The sequence below is a fragment of the Diceros bicornis genome, chromosome 10 (assembly GCF_020826845.1).
Source record: "Diceros bicornis minor isolate mBicDic1 chromosome 10, mDicBic1.mat.cur, whole genome shotgun sequence".
Classification (NCBI taxonomy): domain Eukaryota; kingdom Metazoa; phylum Chordata; class Mammalia; order Perissodactyla; family Rhinocerotidae; genus Diceros; species Diceros bicornis.
Genome location: NC_080749.1, coordinates 66,402,548 through 66,415,521, shown reverse-complemented (window position 1 = coordinate 66,415,521; position 12,974 = coordinate 66,402,548). Strand labels below are relative to the sequence as shown.

General features: G+C 37.2%; 1 protein-coding gene across 1 annotated transcript; it reads right to left on the bottom strand.

Moving 5' to 3' along the window:
- Positions 1 to 10,227: 10,227 nt before the first annotated feature.
- Positions 10,228 to 11,904, bottom strand: CD24 (CD24 molecule). The gene has a single exon (XM_058549387.1). It carries the CDS (start codon positions 11,825 to 11,827, stop codon positions 11,588 to 11,590), a length of 240 nt encoding a protein of 79 aa, XP_058405370.1. The 5' UTR covers positions 11,828 to 11,904; the 3' UTR covers positions 10,228 to 11,587.
- Positions 11,905 to 12,974: the final 1,070 nt, after the last annotated feature.

Genomic DNA, 12,974 nt, shown 5'->3' with positions numbered 1-12,974 from the left:
CTTAAACAACAGAAATTTACATCTCACAGTCCTGGAGGCCAGAAGTCCAAGATCAGCAGCGTTGCTTCCTTTAGAGGACTGTGAGAGAGAAACTTTTCCATGCCTCTCTGCTAGCTTCAGATGGTTTGCTGACAATTTTTGGCATTTCTTGGCTTGTAGAAGCATCACTCCAATTTCTGCTTTCGTCTTCACGTGGCATTCTCCCTTCGTGCGTGTCTCTGTGTCCAAATGTCCCCCTGTATTAAGGACACCAGTTATGTTGGATTAGCCACCCACCATACTCCAGTATGGCCTCATCTTAACTAATAATGTTGCCAGCAACCCTATTTCCAAATAAGGTCACCTTCTGAGTGGGGGTTAGAACTTCCAACATATGAATTACGGGAGGACAAAATTCATTCATAACAACTACCTTGTCCTTGAGTTAGATTTATTTATTTATACAGGTCAAACAGTAGACATGTTGGAGCTTCTTAAGCTTATCAACAGATTTTTCTCTGTAAGACTGATATTGCTAAAGTCAGTGAAAAACGCAGCGACACATGCATTTGGGGCATATTTTTACATGACATCATACATATTTCTAGGAGGTTAGTTCTGAGCTTTATCTTGTTTCCAATGCCATAAAGTTTGTATTTTCTCACTCTTAAGTAAATTGCCCAGATTTACAGGATTAGTTAATAATAAAATAAGTATTTGAAACTCAAATAAAATAAATTTCAGTCATTGGCTCTCCATTTTTACTTATTGGAAGTTTCTTTATAAAAGCCACAGTAAAGGCATCTTTCTTTCCTAGGAATGTCAGGAATTACATGAATGTTTTAACATATCCTTCGGTAGTTACCTACCCATCCATCACCTTTCAAGTAGAGCAAACATTCCCAGTGATAGGAGCCACCTCATCTGTTTTACTGCAGCAGCGGCTGAGAACATTTTCTGCAATCAGTGTTGCAAAGAGATAACTTCCAATAACCACTGGAAATCATTCTAGCACACATGCTAAATACATTACTCAGTAGTAAAACTATTTAAATTTTTCATCCCTGGAAAGAAATCTAATAATTATGGAAGCCATGTGGTACGCTCAGGATGAGTGTGAAATCCTCTTTGATGTTTAGGCATATTGATAAAAATAATTAATCACGCTATAAATATTGTGATTTTATTCTTTGAATCCTTTCCACAGCACACTTACTTTTTGATAAGGGAGATCAGATTTTTGTGGAAGAGAATGATAACAACCATCTGTTCAGTTAAGTAACTGCTTGGACTTCACACTAAAATCAGAATAATCCCATATCTCTAATACATCAAAGGTATAATTTAGAGAGAGCTTGCCTATTGTTGGAAAATCAGCAACGAAATAATGAAACACGCTTTTCTCGATCCTCTATCGGAAACTGGCATTCCAAAGTACAGAGCGTCCTTGACACCCCTCCCGGAATGAGGCTGCTAGGGTTTATACTTCCCAAAGCCTGGCAGAACATTAATAAGCAAATCTTCTCACTCTGACTTTTTAAGAGGAATAGTCTGTAACCAGGACCAACAGGGGAGAAAGCCACCAGCTTTGTTCGGGAAATATGAGGGGGAGTAAATTGCTCTGTCTGGCCCCAAATAATTCTTTCACTTCCAGTCCAGAAAGCCTTAGCATTTTGAAGTCAAGGATTATTTCCAGGAAGCCTCAATGAAACAGGATTTGCCGTGAAGTGTTAAAAAAGCAATAAACCATTAACAAGGATTTGTTAGCCAAATTTTTAATGCAGCTGTGGGAACTGAGGAAATGAGACAGGGCAAGTATATCCTGATGGATAATGAAGGAGGAAAGGCCCAAGACACTCAGCTCAAAAGGACAGGCTGAGGGTGGTGCTTCAGAGGCAGTCTGGATTCTGGAAAGCTAGGGAGACATGTGTGAGTGCTTGCAGAACGAGGAGACAGAAGCACAGGGATTTCCTCTGTGGATTCCATGAAGCTCACTCTGTGTCCAGGCCAGGAAATCAAAAGAATAAAACTTGGAACTAATATAGATAATCTCCAAAGAGCTTCTTATTTGTCATGTGAAATGTATTTACTTTGAACATACTAAAACAGAAGTTTGGATCAAGTATTTTGTTCCCAACTAAGGTGGAATGAAGGAACAAGAACTAGAAAGGAAAGGCAGCCCCTGACATCCAGGAGCTAGCATGGCACTGACATGGAGGCCTTGTGCTCTCCTGTTGAACACAAACCGTTGCACAGAACATCAATATCAGACAAGGCCACTCTGTGACGACGATGGATTGAGGCAGAAACAAGACAACTCCATAATCACTTCTGAACACAGACAACACATGAACATTCTCCAAGCACAAAATTCCAAACATTCCCCACTCCCAGCTAATATGATTGCTTTACCAGTCACTGCTTTAGTCTCTACTCTAGTCTACTCTCCCTAAAGATTTATTTAGAACCCAATCATAAAACTGTCCCCTCTTTCTGACAACAGCCAATCTATAGCAAACACCCAATTACTTGGACCCTCCCCAAAATCACTCAGCCAAAGCCCAAATCCTATAGCAAGTCCTTTCTAACACCCTATTAACAAGGTACCCCATAGTCCCTCATGGTGTACATTCTCTCCCACTGTAATGAGTAATAAACCTAAGTTGCTCAACTGCAGATGTGTTCCTGGTAGTCTTTGGCTAGGATATTGACAAGAATTACTGAAATTTCCCCAACATAAAATTAGATCAAACCATTTAGGATAATTTCTGCTATTGAAATATGAGGGCTTACTTACTTAATCTCTGTAATATTATAATGGCCACAACAGAGCTTCAATTTGGCCTTAAATAATCGATTAGCCATCTCATTTCTCCTCTCTCTATATGAATTGTTTGATAGGCCAATTTTGATCTCTGAGTAGAAGGCTAATGTGTACTTTTGTGAAAGAGTTAAAAAGGTAAATAACCTATGCCATGCTGACTTCTGTTATAGAAAAGGAGACCACAAGAGAAGGTAGGTGAAAAATAAATTTGAAAAAATGATTGTCAGAGAATAGCTGTTTCTCTGAGATGTAAATATATCTTTTCCCAATTTGTAAACTATTGGTAGACCCCTATGGAACCATGCCTCCAGTGTTCCTGCCCCAGTGTAGTACCTTAGCATGTTGACTCCGGGCTTAGCCATGTAACTTGCTTTGCCCGATGGGACATCAGCAAATGTTATGGATTGAATTGTGTCCCCCTCAAAATTCACAGGTTGAAGCCCTAACCCCCAATGTGATTGTACATGGAGATAGGGCCTTTAAGGAGATAATTGAAGTTAAATGAGGTCATAAGGGAAGGGCCTAAATGCAATAGGACTGGTGTCCTTATAAAAAGAGGAAGATACACCAGGGATGTGTGAACACAAAGAAAACTTGTAAGGACACAGTGAGAAGTCAGCCATCTGCAAGCCAAGGAGAGAGGCCTCATGAGAAATCAACCCTGCAAACACTTTGATCTTGGACTTCCAGACTCCAGAGAAATGTGAGAAATAAATTTCTGTTGTTTAAACCACCTACTCTGTGGCATTTTGTTACAGCAGCCCTAGTAGACTAATATAGCAAATATAATGCAAGCAGAGTCTTGATCAGTGATTGTATATTAGAACCTTCTCAAGACCCTAAAACCACTATGCTGTGGAGAAATTCAAGTTTGACAGATTGAGAGTTCATCTGGAAGAGAACCAAGAAACTCAGCTAACATTCAGAACTGAGGCCACAGACATATGGCCCCAATCAAACCATCCCTACCATCTGCCAGCCATTTGAGCCACTCCAGCTGAGCTCCCAGACATCATGGAGCAGAGATTACGCTCTGCCCAAATTCTTGACACACAGAATCATGAGCAAAAAAACATGGTATTGTTTTAACCTCCTAAATTTTGAGATGGTTTGTCACATAGCAATAGATAAATAAAACAGAAATTGGTACTGGAAATGAGATGCTACCATAACAAACAACTAAAACATGCAACACTGTCTTGGTAACTGGGTGGTGGGAGTGAAGTCTTGTATTATTGTTCTCCAGAGAAAAAGAACCAACTGGAGATAATGTGCACACACACACACCTCACACCCATATATCAGAGACAGAAAGAGAGAGAGATTTCAAGAAACTGTCTATGCAGTTGTGGGGGCCAGCAAGTTCTAAATCTGAAGAGCAGGCTGGCAGGTTGGAGACCCAGAGAAGAGCCGATGTTGCAGCTCGAGTCCCAAGGCAGTCTGGAAGAAACAGTCCCTCTTCATGAGAGGAGTTCAGTCTTTTTTCTCTTAAGGTTTTTAACAGATTGGATGGGGTTCACTCACATTACAGATGGCAATCTGCTTTACTCAAAGTGTACTCATGTAAACGTTAATAGACTATAGTAGAACACAAAGAAATGCAAACGTAAAAAGAGTAGAGCAAAAAATAAAACAGAGCATCCAAAAACTGTGTCACATCATATGTGCAGTTGACATCCCAGAATGAAAAAAGAGAAAAGAACAGAAAAAAATTTTTTAAAAAATAATGCCTGAGAATTTCGAAAATTAATGAAAACAACAAACCACAGATTCAAGAGGCCTAGAGAACTCCAGCAAGATAAGCAGCCTTCAAAAACCATAAATAAAAGAACAAATTATACCCTAAGCAAGTAGAAGGAATGAAATAATAAAGGTAAGAGTCAAAATCAGTGAGATTGGAAACAAGAAAGAAAATTAATAAAACTAATATCCAGTTATCTGAAAAGACCAAAACATTTGATAAATCTCTAGCAAAATCAGTCAAGGAAATAAAAGAAAGAACATGAATTATCAATATCAGGAATAAAAAAGGAGAATCACTGAAGATGTTCATACATTAAAAATGATAATTCAGGAATATGCTCAGAAAAAAGAGCAGGTACAAAAATATCATAAAGATAAACTACAAGGGAATTCAAGAAACTGAAAAAACTTCAGTATGAATGAAGCTTGGAAGGCAAGCTATAGAATAGCACAAAAGGAATAGAGTACAGCTCTGCTAAGCTGTTGCTGTAATTGAGGAGAGAAATAATAGTGTTCTGAATCACGGTAGTGGAGTGGGGATGGCAAGAAGTGGGCAAGTTCAATAGACGATTGGATGGATATGGAGGATAAAAGGGAGCAATGAGGAGATGAGAGCCAAGAAGTCCAGGGTTCTGGTTTGAATAAGTGAGGTAGTGATGTCATTTTTCTGATATAAGGAACACAGAAAGAATAATCAAACTACGTCTTCAACAACTTTAGGTATTTCCAGCTACAAAATAAATAAGGCTTGGGGATGTAATGTGCATGGTGACTCTAGTTAATACTGTATATATATTTGAAAATTGCTAAGAGAGTAGATATTAAAAGTCCTCATCACAAGAAAAAAATTTGGAACTATGTGTGGTGAGGGATGTTAACTAGACTTTCTGTGGCAATCATCTCACAGTCTATACATATATCAAGTCACTATATGTACACTTGAAACTAACATATCAATTATATCTCAATAAAAAAATTTTGACAAGACAAAAAAATGTTAGGTAATTTAACAAATATATATTATGTGTCTATAATGTAACAAGAAGTATGTTTTATACATATCAGCCCAGTTGTCTGCTATCCCATTAAGTCCAATGTACACTGTTTGTATTTGTCCCTTCTCCTCCAGTAGAGACTGATATCCTTACAGGAAAGTGTTTTCTTCATTTATTACATTGCAATCAGTGCTAAATTTGTGTTTAACATCTAGGAATACACTGCTGCCAACTCCAATGATGAGAAACCATTGAAATAATATCAGTCTACACTTCCTACACAAATATATGCAATTTGCAGAAAATTTTATAGTTTATTATTTAACTCTCTTCAATCTCATTATTTGTATGGACATACCACTGGGTGAAGATACTTAGTATAGAAATTTAAAGATGTAAGAAATCATATATCATCTAATTCAGTATCTTCAGAACACATACAAGGAAATTGAGGGTGACATCAGTGGTGGTCGCCACATGTTTATATAGAAGAGACTTAAGAAGGATATGAGATGAGGAGACTAGCTTTGATGCTGCCTTTGCATAACATTTTACACAAGATAAGGAAATGTCAATTGTCCTTATGGATGAAGTCATCTCTGTGTGCATACGTGTGTGTGCATGGGTGGGGTCCAGGGCAGGATGGGGAGTGCCAACGGAAATCAGGAAGACACTAAAATTCCCCTGAGGCCCCCCTTGAGCACCTACTGAGTGGCTGACTTCTTTCATTTTGGCTTGATTTTAGAAACAACTTCACATAGATTGATTTTCATAGTGACAAGCTTTTAAGTATCAGAAAACTTTTAGAATCAACGATAGTATTCGTATCTTTACTAAAAGACAATTGAAGCAAAACAACTTTCTAAACGTTTAAGAAGAATTTTAAGATTTGATTAAACTATAAGCAATAACTGAGAAAAAGCTATAAATGCTGTAAATATACGAAGACTGTGGGTTGGCTGAGTGATTAAAAAGCAGACTTCGTTGGACACACCTCTGAGAATATGTTTTAGGTACACAGGAACCAAGGAATTTTAATCCATTCCATTAAAGCCAAAAAGGAAATAGTCCACCCCTCCCCCATGTTATGCTACTACTGAAGGGATAATAGATTTCAAAAATATAGCACTGAGTAATAATGGCAGAGGTCACAGAGGAACCAGAATACCACTGGCACTGAGTGAATGGCTTTTACTGGCTCTGTGTGACCTTTGAAAGGTGATTCCTGCCACCAGAGTGAGCATAGCAGAGGACAGCTAAAACAAAGGTAGAACGGCTGACTCTTTTAAATGGAGCAAATTGAGTTTCATGGAAAATTAGAGTAATCTAAAGGTATGCTCTTTTAAACAATGTCAGTCTGTTCCTAAACCAAATAGAGGGAATGAGTTAAAGTGATTTCCAGCATAACATAGCCTCCTCCAAATAATTATTGAGAAAGAGAGTGAGTTTGATCTGAGTACCAACATTGATCATATTCACTCTAATACTAATTAGAACCTCTTCACTAAAGCTTAACTTTAATGCCGTAAATAAAAACCAGGAAAACAAAAGAGCCTTAACTACTGTTTCTAAAGTGAAGTAAATACACAGTCGTCCCTCAGTATCCGCGGGGGAGTGGTTCCAAGAATACCTGCGGATACCAAAATCCGCGGATGTTCGCGTCCCTTATACATATAAAATAGCGTAGTACAATGAATACAGTCGGCCCTCCATATCCGCGGATTTCGCATCTGCGGATTCAACCAACTGCAGACACAGAGGGCCGACTGTGCTGTACTCCAATAGCAAGCGCCTCAAATGTGCTGCTGAACTAGGTTCTGAAATTTATAAGAAAAAGGTAAAAAAAAATAAAACCTAACCTCAAAACTAAGCTCTTAGTTGTCGAATACAGTAATAGGAGATGAACTCATTAGCTAATAGTTTGCAGAAGCTGACTTTGACCAAAGGAAACCTAATTATGAATATAGGTCTCTATCAATTAAATCTGCTATTGAAGAAGTAGTGATAACATCTTCTTGAGCTGAGGCTAGATGAAGCAACTCACCTAAAATGGGTTCTAGGATTTTAGTTCATTTTCAAATAATACAAACTTGAGGAATTAGAAAAAAACATTTTTATAATTACATTTTCCCAAGGACCAAACAATATTCTGTCCTGTTCTGCTATTCATTAATTCAACATACTTTAAATTCCCCCTTAACCAGCACTTCATCTTCACCACCTAAGGTGGCCTGTTCAGATTCCATTTCTCAAGAACCTAGGGAAGCTGATTGTTGGCTAGAATAGGAGAAACTATTGTTAAAAAAAGAAAAAGAGTGCTCTATAAACACAACCTGTATTTAATACTCTTCTAGACACGTAAACTGTCACGGTAGTAAGAGATTCCTTGAGAGGTAAGGGCTCAATTTAAAAAAAATCACATCGAGAGTTTCTATCAAGGTTTTATGTCATATAAACAGAACTGTAAAATATCTACCATAAGTATAGTTACAAATATTATAATTTATAATTTACTGCAGATTCAAAAATTACAGATATTCTTGGAAGAGTAATTAAAATTTCTTCTGATTGCTCGGGTAGGATTCGTCAACCACAATGGGAAAATTCACCATTTATGCCTTGAAGTTTCTTCTCCCAAAGTAAGAAGTGTTCACCCCAGAGGAGAAGATGGAGATGGCTGACTGTTTAGGAAGAAGGCACCTAACTCAAGATCTCTCCCATTTCTCACCATTAAAACCTCAACTTCTTTTGGAAACATCTATGAAAGGCAATATGACATTTGGCGGAAAAAAATCTCTCCTTACAATAGCTGTAATTACTTAATCCTTTACAATATAATAGGAAAGACGTGTACATAGCTCCTATTATTCTTCACAACCACCACACTTGGTAGGATTATGTTCCCTAATTTACCAATGGGAAAATGGAGGCTCAAGAAATAAAATAACCAGTCTGAATTCACACAACTATTAAGCAAAGGGTAGTGTTATGACCGACAACAGAGTCTTTCTGAGTCTGACTTCAAACCCCATGATCTTTATTCTGTGCTTCCTCTTACATAGCTAATATTGAGGCAGAGATTGGTTTATTTGATTAACTCATTACCCATCATGCCTTGGCAGAGACTTCAAGAGGTTTGAATAAAAATAAGAAAGGTATTTAGAAAGATAATGGGACATTACTAGTAAAGAACTCAAAATGGGCTGCTGCCATGATGTGAGAACAGGCAACACAAGAATTCTGAACTGGGAGAGAGCCTGCCTCAGAAAGAAGGGAGGATAAAGACAAACTGCTCACTCCAGAAGTTTATGTAGGAAGCACCTTAGTATAAAGGTAAAAAACATTGTCTCCTTTCAGTAAAAATTACATGTCTTGACAATTCATTTGTCAACTGGACAAATAGTGTCAAGACAAATTTTTTCAAGTTTTCATTCATTTATGCAGCAGATATTTATTGAGATGGATGTGTTAGGTGTGATTCTAATGTGATCCAGTAGTGAAAAGACATACAACACCCATTTCTGCTGAATTTTATTGATTAAAGAAAGTTACAAGACCAAACCAAGTTTAAAAAGAGGAAATAAGACTTGATGGAAAAAGCAGAAAAGAATTTGTGGGCATATTTTATCCAACACAATTTATTTTGATATATTCTTGTTACTTTTAATGTTTTCCTTTTACATTCTCTAGAAAGAAGTTAATTCTCTGGCAACGAGTTGCTGAAAACTGAATGGCTCTAAACTGGCTGACTATACTATAGACAAGCTTCTATGTTTAATTAATGCCTTTTACTAACCTATGTAAGTTAATCAGGTCAAAACACAAGAAGACCAGCCTTTTTTGATGAAGAATATTCTTTGGAGATTACTTATGATCCCAAGGGGGAAATGTTAAGAAAAATTGTTCGAAACGGCTATTAAATCAATAGAATACCTGCATGTAATTTCAGTGTCAGACTGGGGCATTATTTGACAGGATTACCCAGGAATAATTTAACTTCCTAGAGTATGTACCTTTGTCTGCTATGCTATTTACTGTTGATTAAGGCTAAGAATCCGTGAAGTTACACGTTGACTTGTAGTTTCCCATTAGAGATGTAAATAATTTCTTCCCAGAAGAAAGGTAATCTCAAAGGTTGTAATTTTATTGCCCTGTTGGATATTAACCAGTTTTGTCCCTAAATTTGCAAACTTATTTCAGCATGCCTTTCTTAACAGACTATATCAAACTCTCTTCAAATGCTCCTTCAACCAGCTTTACCTTCCTGCCAATTCCCTCCTTGATTTAAATAAATGTTTGGCACATGCTCAATTGATATTTGTAATAAAGTCATGTTTCTAAGTTTAAAAATTATACTTTGACAATATAATGATAAAAGTGGAGGTGCAAAAAAGTTTCAGGACTTACTGATGGATTGCATGTGAGGATTGAGGGAAAGAGAAATATGAAATATAACTTGCAAATTTTCTCAGACTTTGAAACAGTCATTTGTGAAAATAACACCACAAAACCTAAAAATCTCCCAGGGTAATTTTTTTTTTTTTTTCTCTTTCAGTCATTTTTTATTTACAGTTTGTGTTCAATGCAAATCAATTCCATAACATGAGAAGTTACTATGAATCAAAGCATAAATACACAAACACAATATACAATCCAAAATAGATGTACAGCATTCAGATATGAAACAAAAGGGAATGTTCATTCACACACACAGTAGCTTGAGATCTGTTGGATATTGTTGTTCTGGTGTAGGTTTCTAAAGATGGAAAAAAAAATGACTGGTTATCAAGACTACTGTGGTCATATCACACACAGCAACATCTAAGCATCAGTGTGCGACCATGCGAACAAAAGACTTTAGGGAGTGTCTATTTTTAAAAAGGTTTTTGTGCATCGAGGCAGTTGTGAAAAGATTTACTTTCCAGAATCAAGCCCACTTTAGGCTTAGGACCAGGTTCTAACTCTCTAAAAATATTGACTGATAACAGAAAGTGTTCCAAATGTGGCTATTCTGATTCATAGTTTTTAAAAAAAGTATTTACAGAAAGAGTATAAAAGTTTTTCCGAATTTAATGAAAGTTAGCTTCCAGTCTTCACTTCTAAAATACTTGATTTACAGTTTCAGCTCCTTCACATATTTGCCTTTTTAATTTCAAGATTTGTCAATTTTACCTTCAAAACAGACCACTTTTTAAATTGTAAAAAGTATTCGACATAGGCTGAAATAGAAAGCATTTTGAAACTAGTTGAGGTCAATGCACTTCTATTTGGAATCAGTTCAGTTAAACGAATCTGGCGCTCTTGTTGAATATGGGTGATTAGTACATAAGCAAAATTTACTCATTATGCTTGGATTTAGGGTAGATTCCAATCCATCATTATTCTGGCACATGCCAATTACTACATAAAGTCAAATACAATGTCAAATCCAAAGTCTCAGAGGAAAAAAGAGTTCAGTTCTCAAGAGAACAGTGATAGCTTAACAATATAAAACTTTATCTAGAGTACATCGGCATTAAATTAGTACTGTTGAAACAATACATTGAGGATTTACAGTAACACCTGGAAGTTCCTTCTAATGAACACACAAATAGAATCATGGAAGCTTTTTATATTACCTGTTTTATGGCCTCATAGGTTTAAAGAACCAAATGAAAACTGAATCTCTGTTCCACATCCCATCCTTGATCTTTAGATAAGATAAAATCTATTCTTATTTTCAAGGTAGAGTTTTATGAGTCTATATTTCTTAAGCCACATTTCAGGAAATCATCTCTTAAAATTTTTGGAGGTTGTCTCTCTTCATCTTGTACGTGAAACTCCAGCAGATTTAATACTGGCATTCATCCTCTAGTCAAACCTTTCACATGCTCTTCAAGCCAATCAAATTTGGGATCCTCAACATTTTCTGGGTCAATAAAATGAGGTGTGGAATTAGCCGATTTGATGAAGACCTGTTTTTTCCCTTGCCACACTGGACATCTAGATGCCATTTGGATTGGGTTTAGAAGATGGAGAAGTACAGATGTTTCTTGGCCTGAGTCTCTTAACAGTAGAGACGTAGAAGGGAGAAGGAGATCACGAAGAGACTGGCTGTTGACTGCAGAGCACCGCTACCTGACTTGGCGGTGACACTAGTTGTATTTGGGGCAGCCGAGGTACTCTGGGAGAAGTTACTTGAAAGTGTGTTTACAGTAGTAGTGTTAGCTGAACAAATCTGCGCGGGTAGGAGCAGCACCAGAAGCAGCAGCCCCAGTCCGAGCCTGGCCACCATCGCTCTGCCCATGTCCGCTCCGTCGGTGCGCGGCACGTCTCGCTGAAGGCTGGGTGCGTGGAGAACCGCTGATTCGGGGCGGGCGCAGACAAGGTCTCCCAGGGTAATTTTTAAAGCTATGGATGAACTAATCTCGCCTGTTTTAGATCAGAAGCAAAGAGGTTCTGATTTGCCTCAAATATCATTCAGCAAGTATCACAGAAGCATTTAAAACATTATTTCAACTTTTTCTAAGAGAATATCCCTGGGAAAATTATCTTTTAGCCATGAAAAAGTTGGATAAAGTTTTTAATGGCAGGAAACACACTACTTGCATTTTGGCTAGGAAACAGAAAGAGTAAACTAAAGTCTATTTTTAAACTATATGTAGCATTACCTTGAGATTTTTATGTGCCCATAATCCAATCAGTAAAAGCCACTAAATCCAAAGATTATAATACTGAATAGTTGATTCACGTACTTTTATTTCTATCACTTTTCTGGAATCAGTTCTTATTTCCTAAGGAAAAAACTTTATTTGGATTAATAAGAAAGTTTCAACAGCAATTTATTCTCTTTAAAATGGAAGAAGATAAATAACTTTATTATCTATTATCATTTCTATTTAAAATTCTGCTTATGGCAAATAATACATGCTTATTGTATAGATATTTTAAAACATACATACGTATGAAGAAAAAATTAAAATTGCTCATATTCATAAAGCCAGAATAACCACAGTTAATTATTTCCTTTATGCCTCAAATATGCTTTGTCATGCTTGAATGCAATGCATGGATATTTTTCTTATTAAAATGTGTCTATAAGCTTTAGCTTTTGATATGTAACAAACCACTGAGGAACTCAGTGAACATTTATTTCTGGCGTATCTCAGAGTTCAGCGGCTTAAGGCTGGACAGCTCTGTTGACCTCATCTTAGCTCTCTCACTCTGCTAAGGTCAGCTGAAGGTCTTTGGATCTAGGGTGAGTTCAGCTGGGGTGATTTGCTCTGCTTCAGAGGGACCAGTAGGCTAGCCTGGGCATGCTCTTCTCACTGCCATGGCAGAGATGCAAGAGGGAGCAAGCAGAATTATTAAAGTTGTCTATAAGGTACAAAAGCTTCTCTGCTCTGGTCACTTCTTCAGGTCTTCATTCTCTTGTGAAGGCTGCCGTGTACATG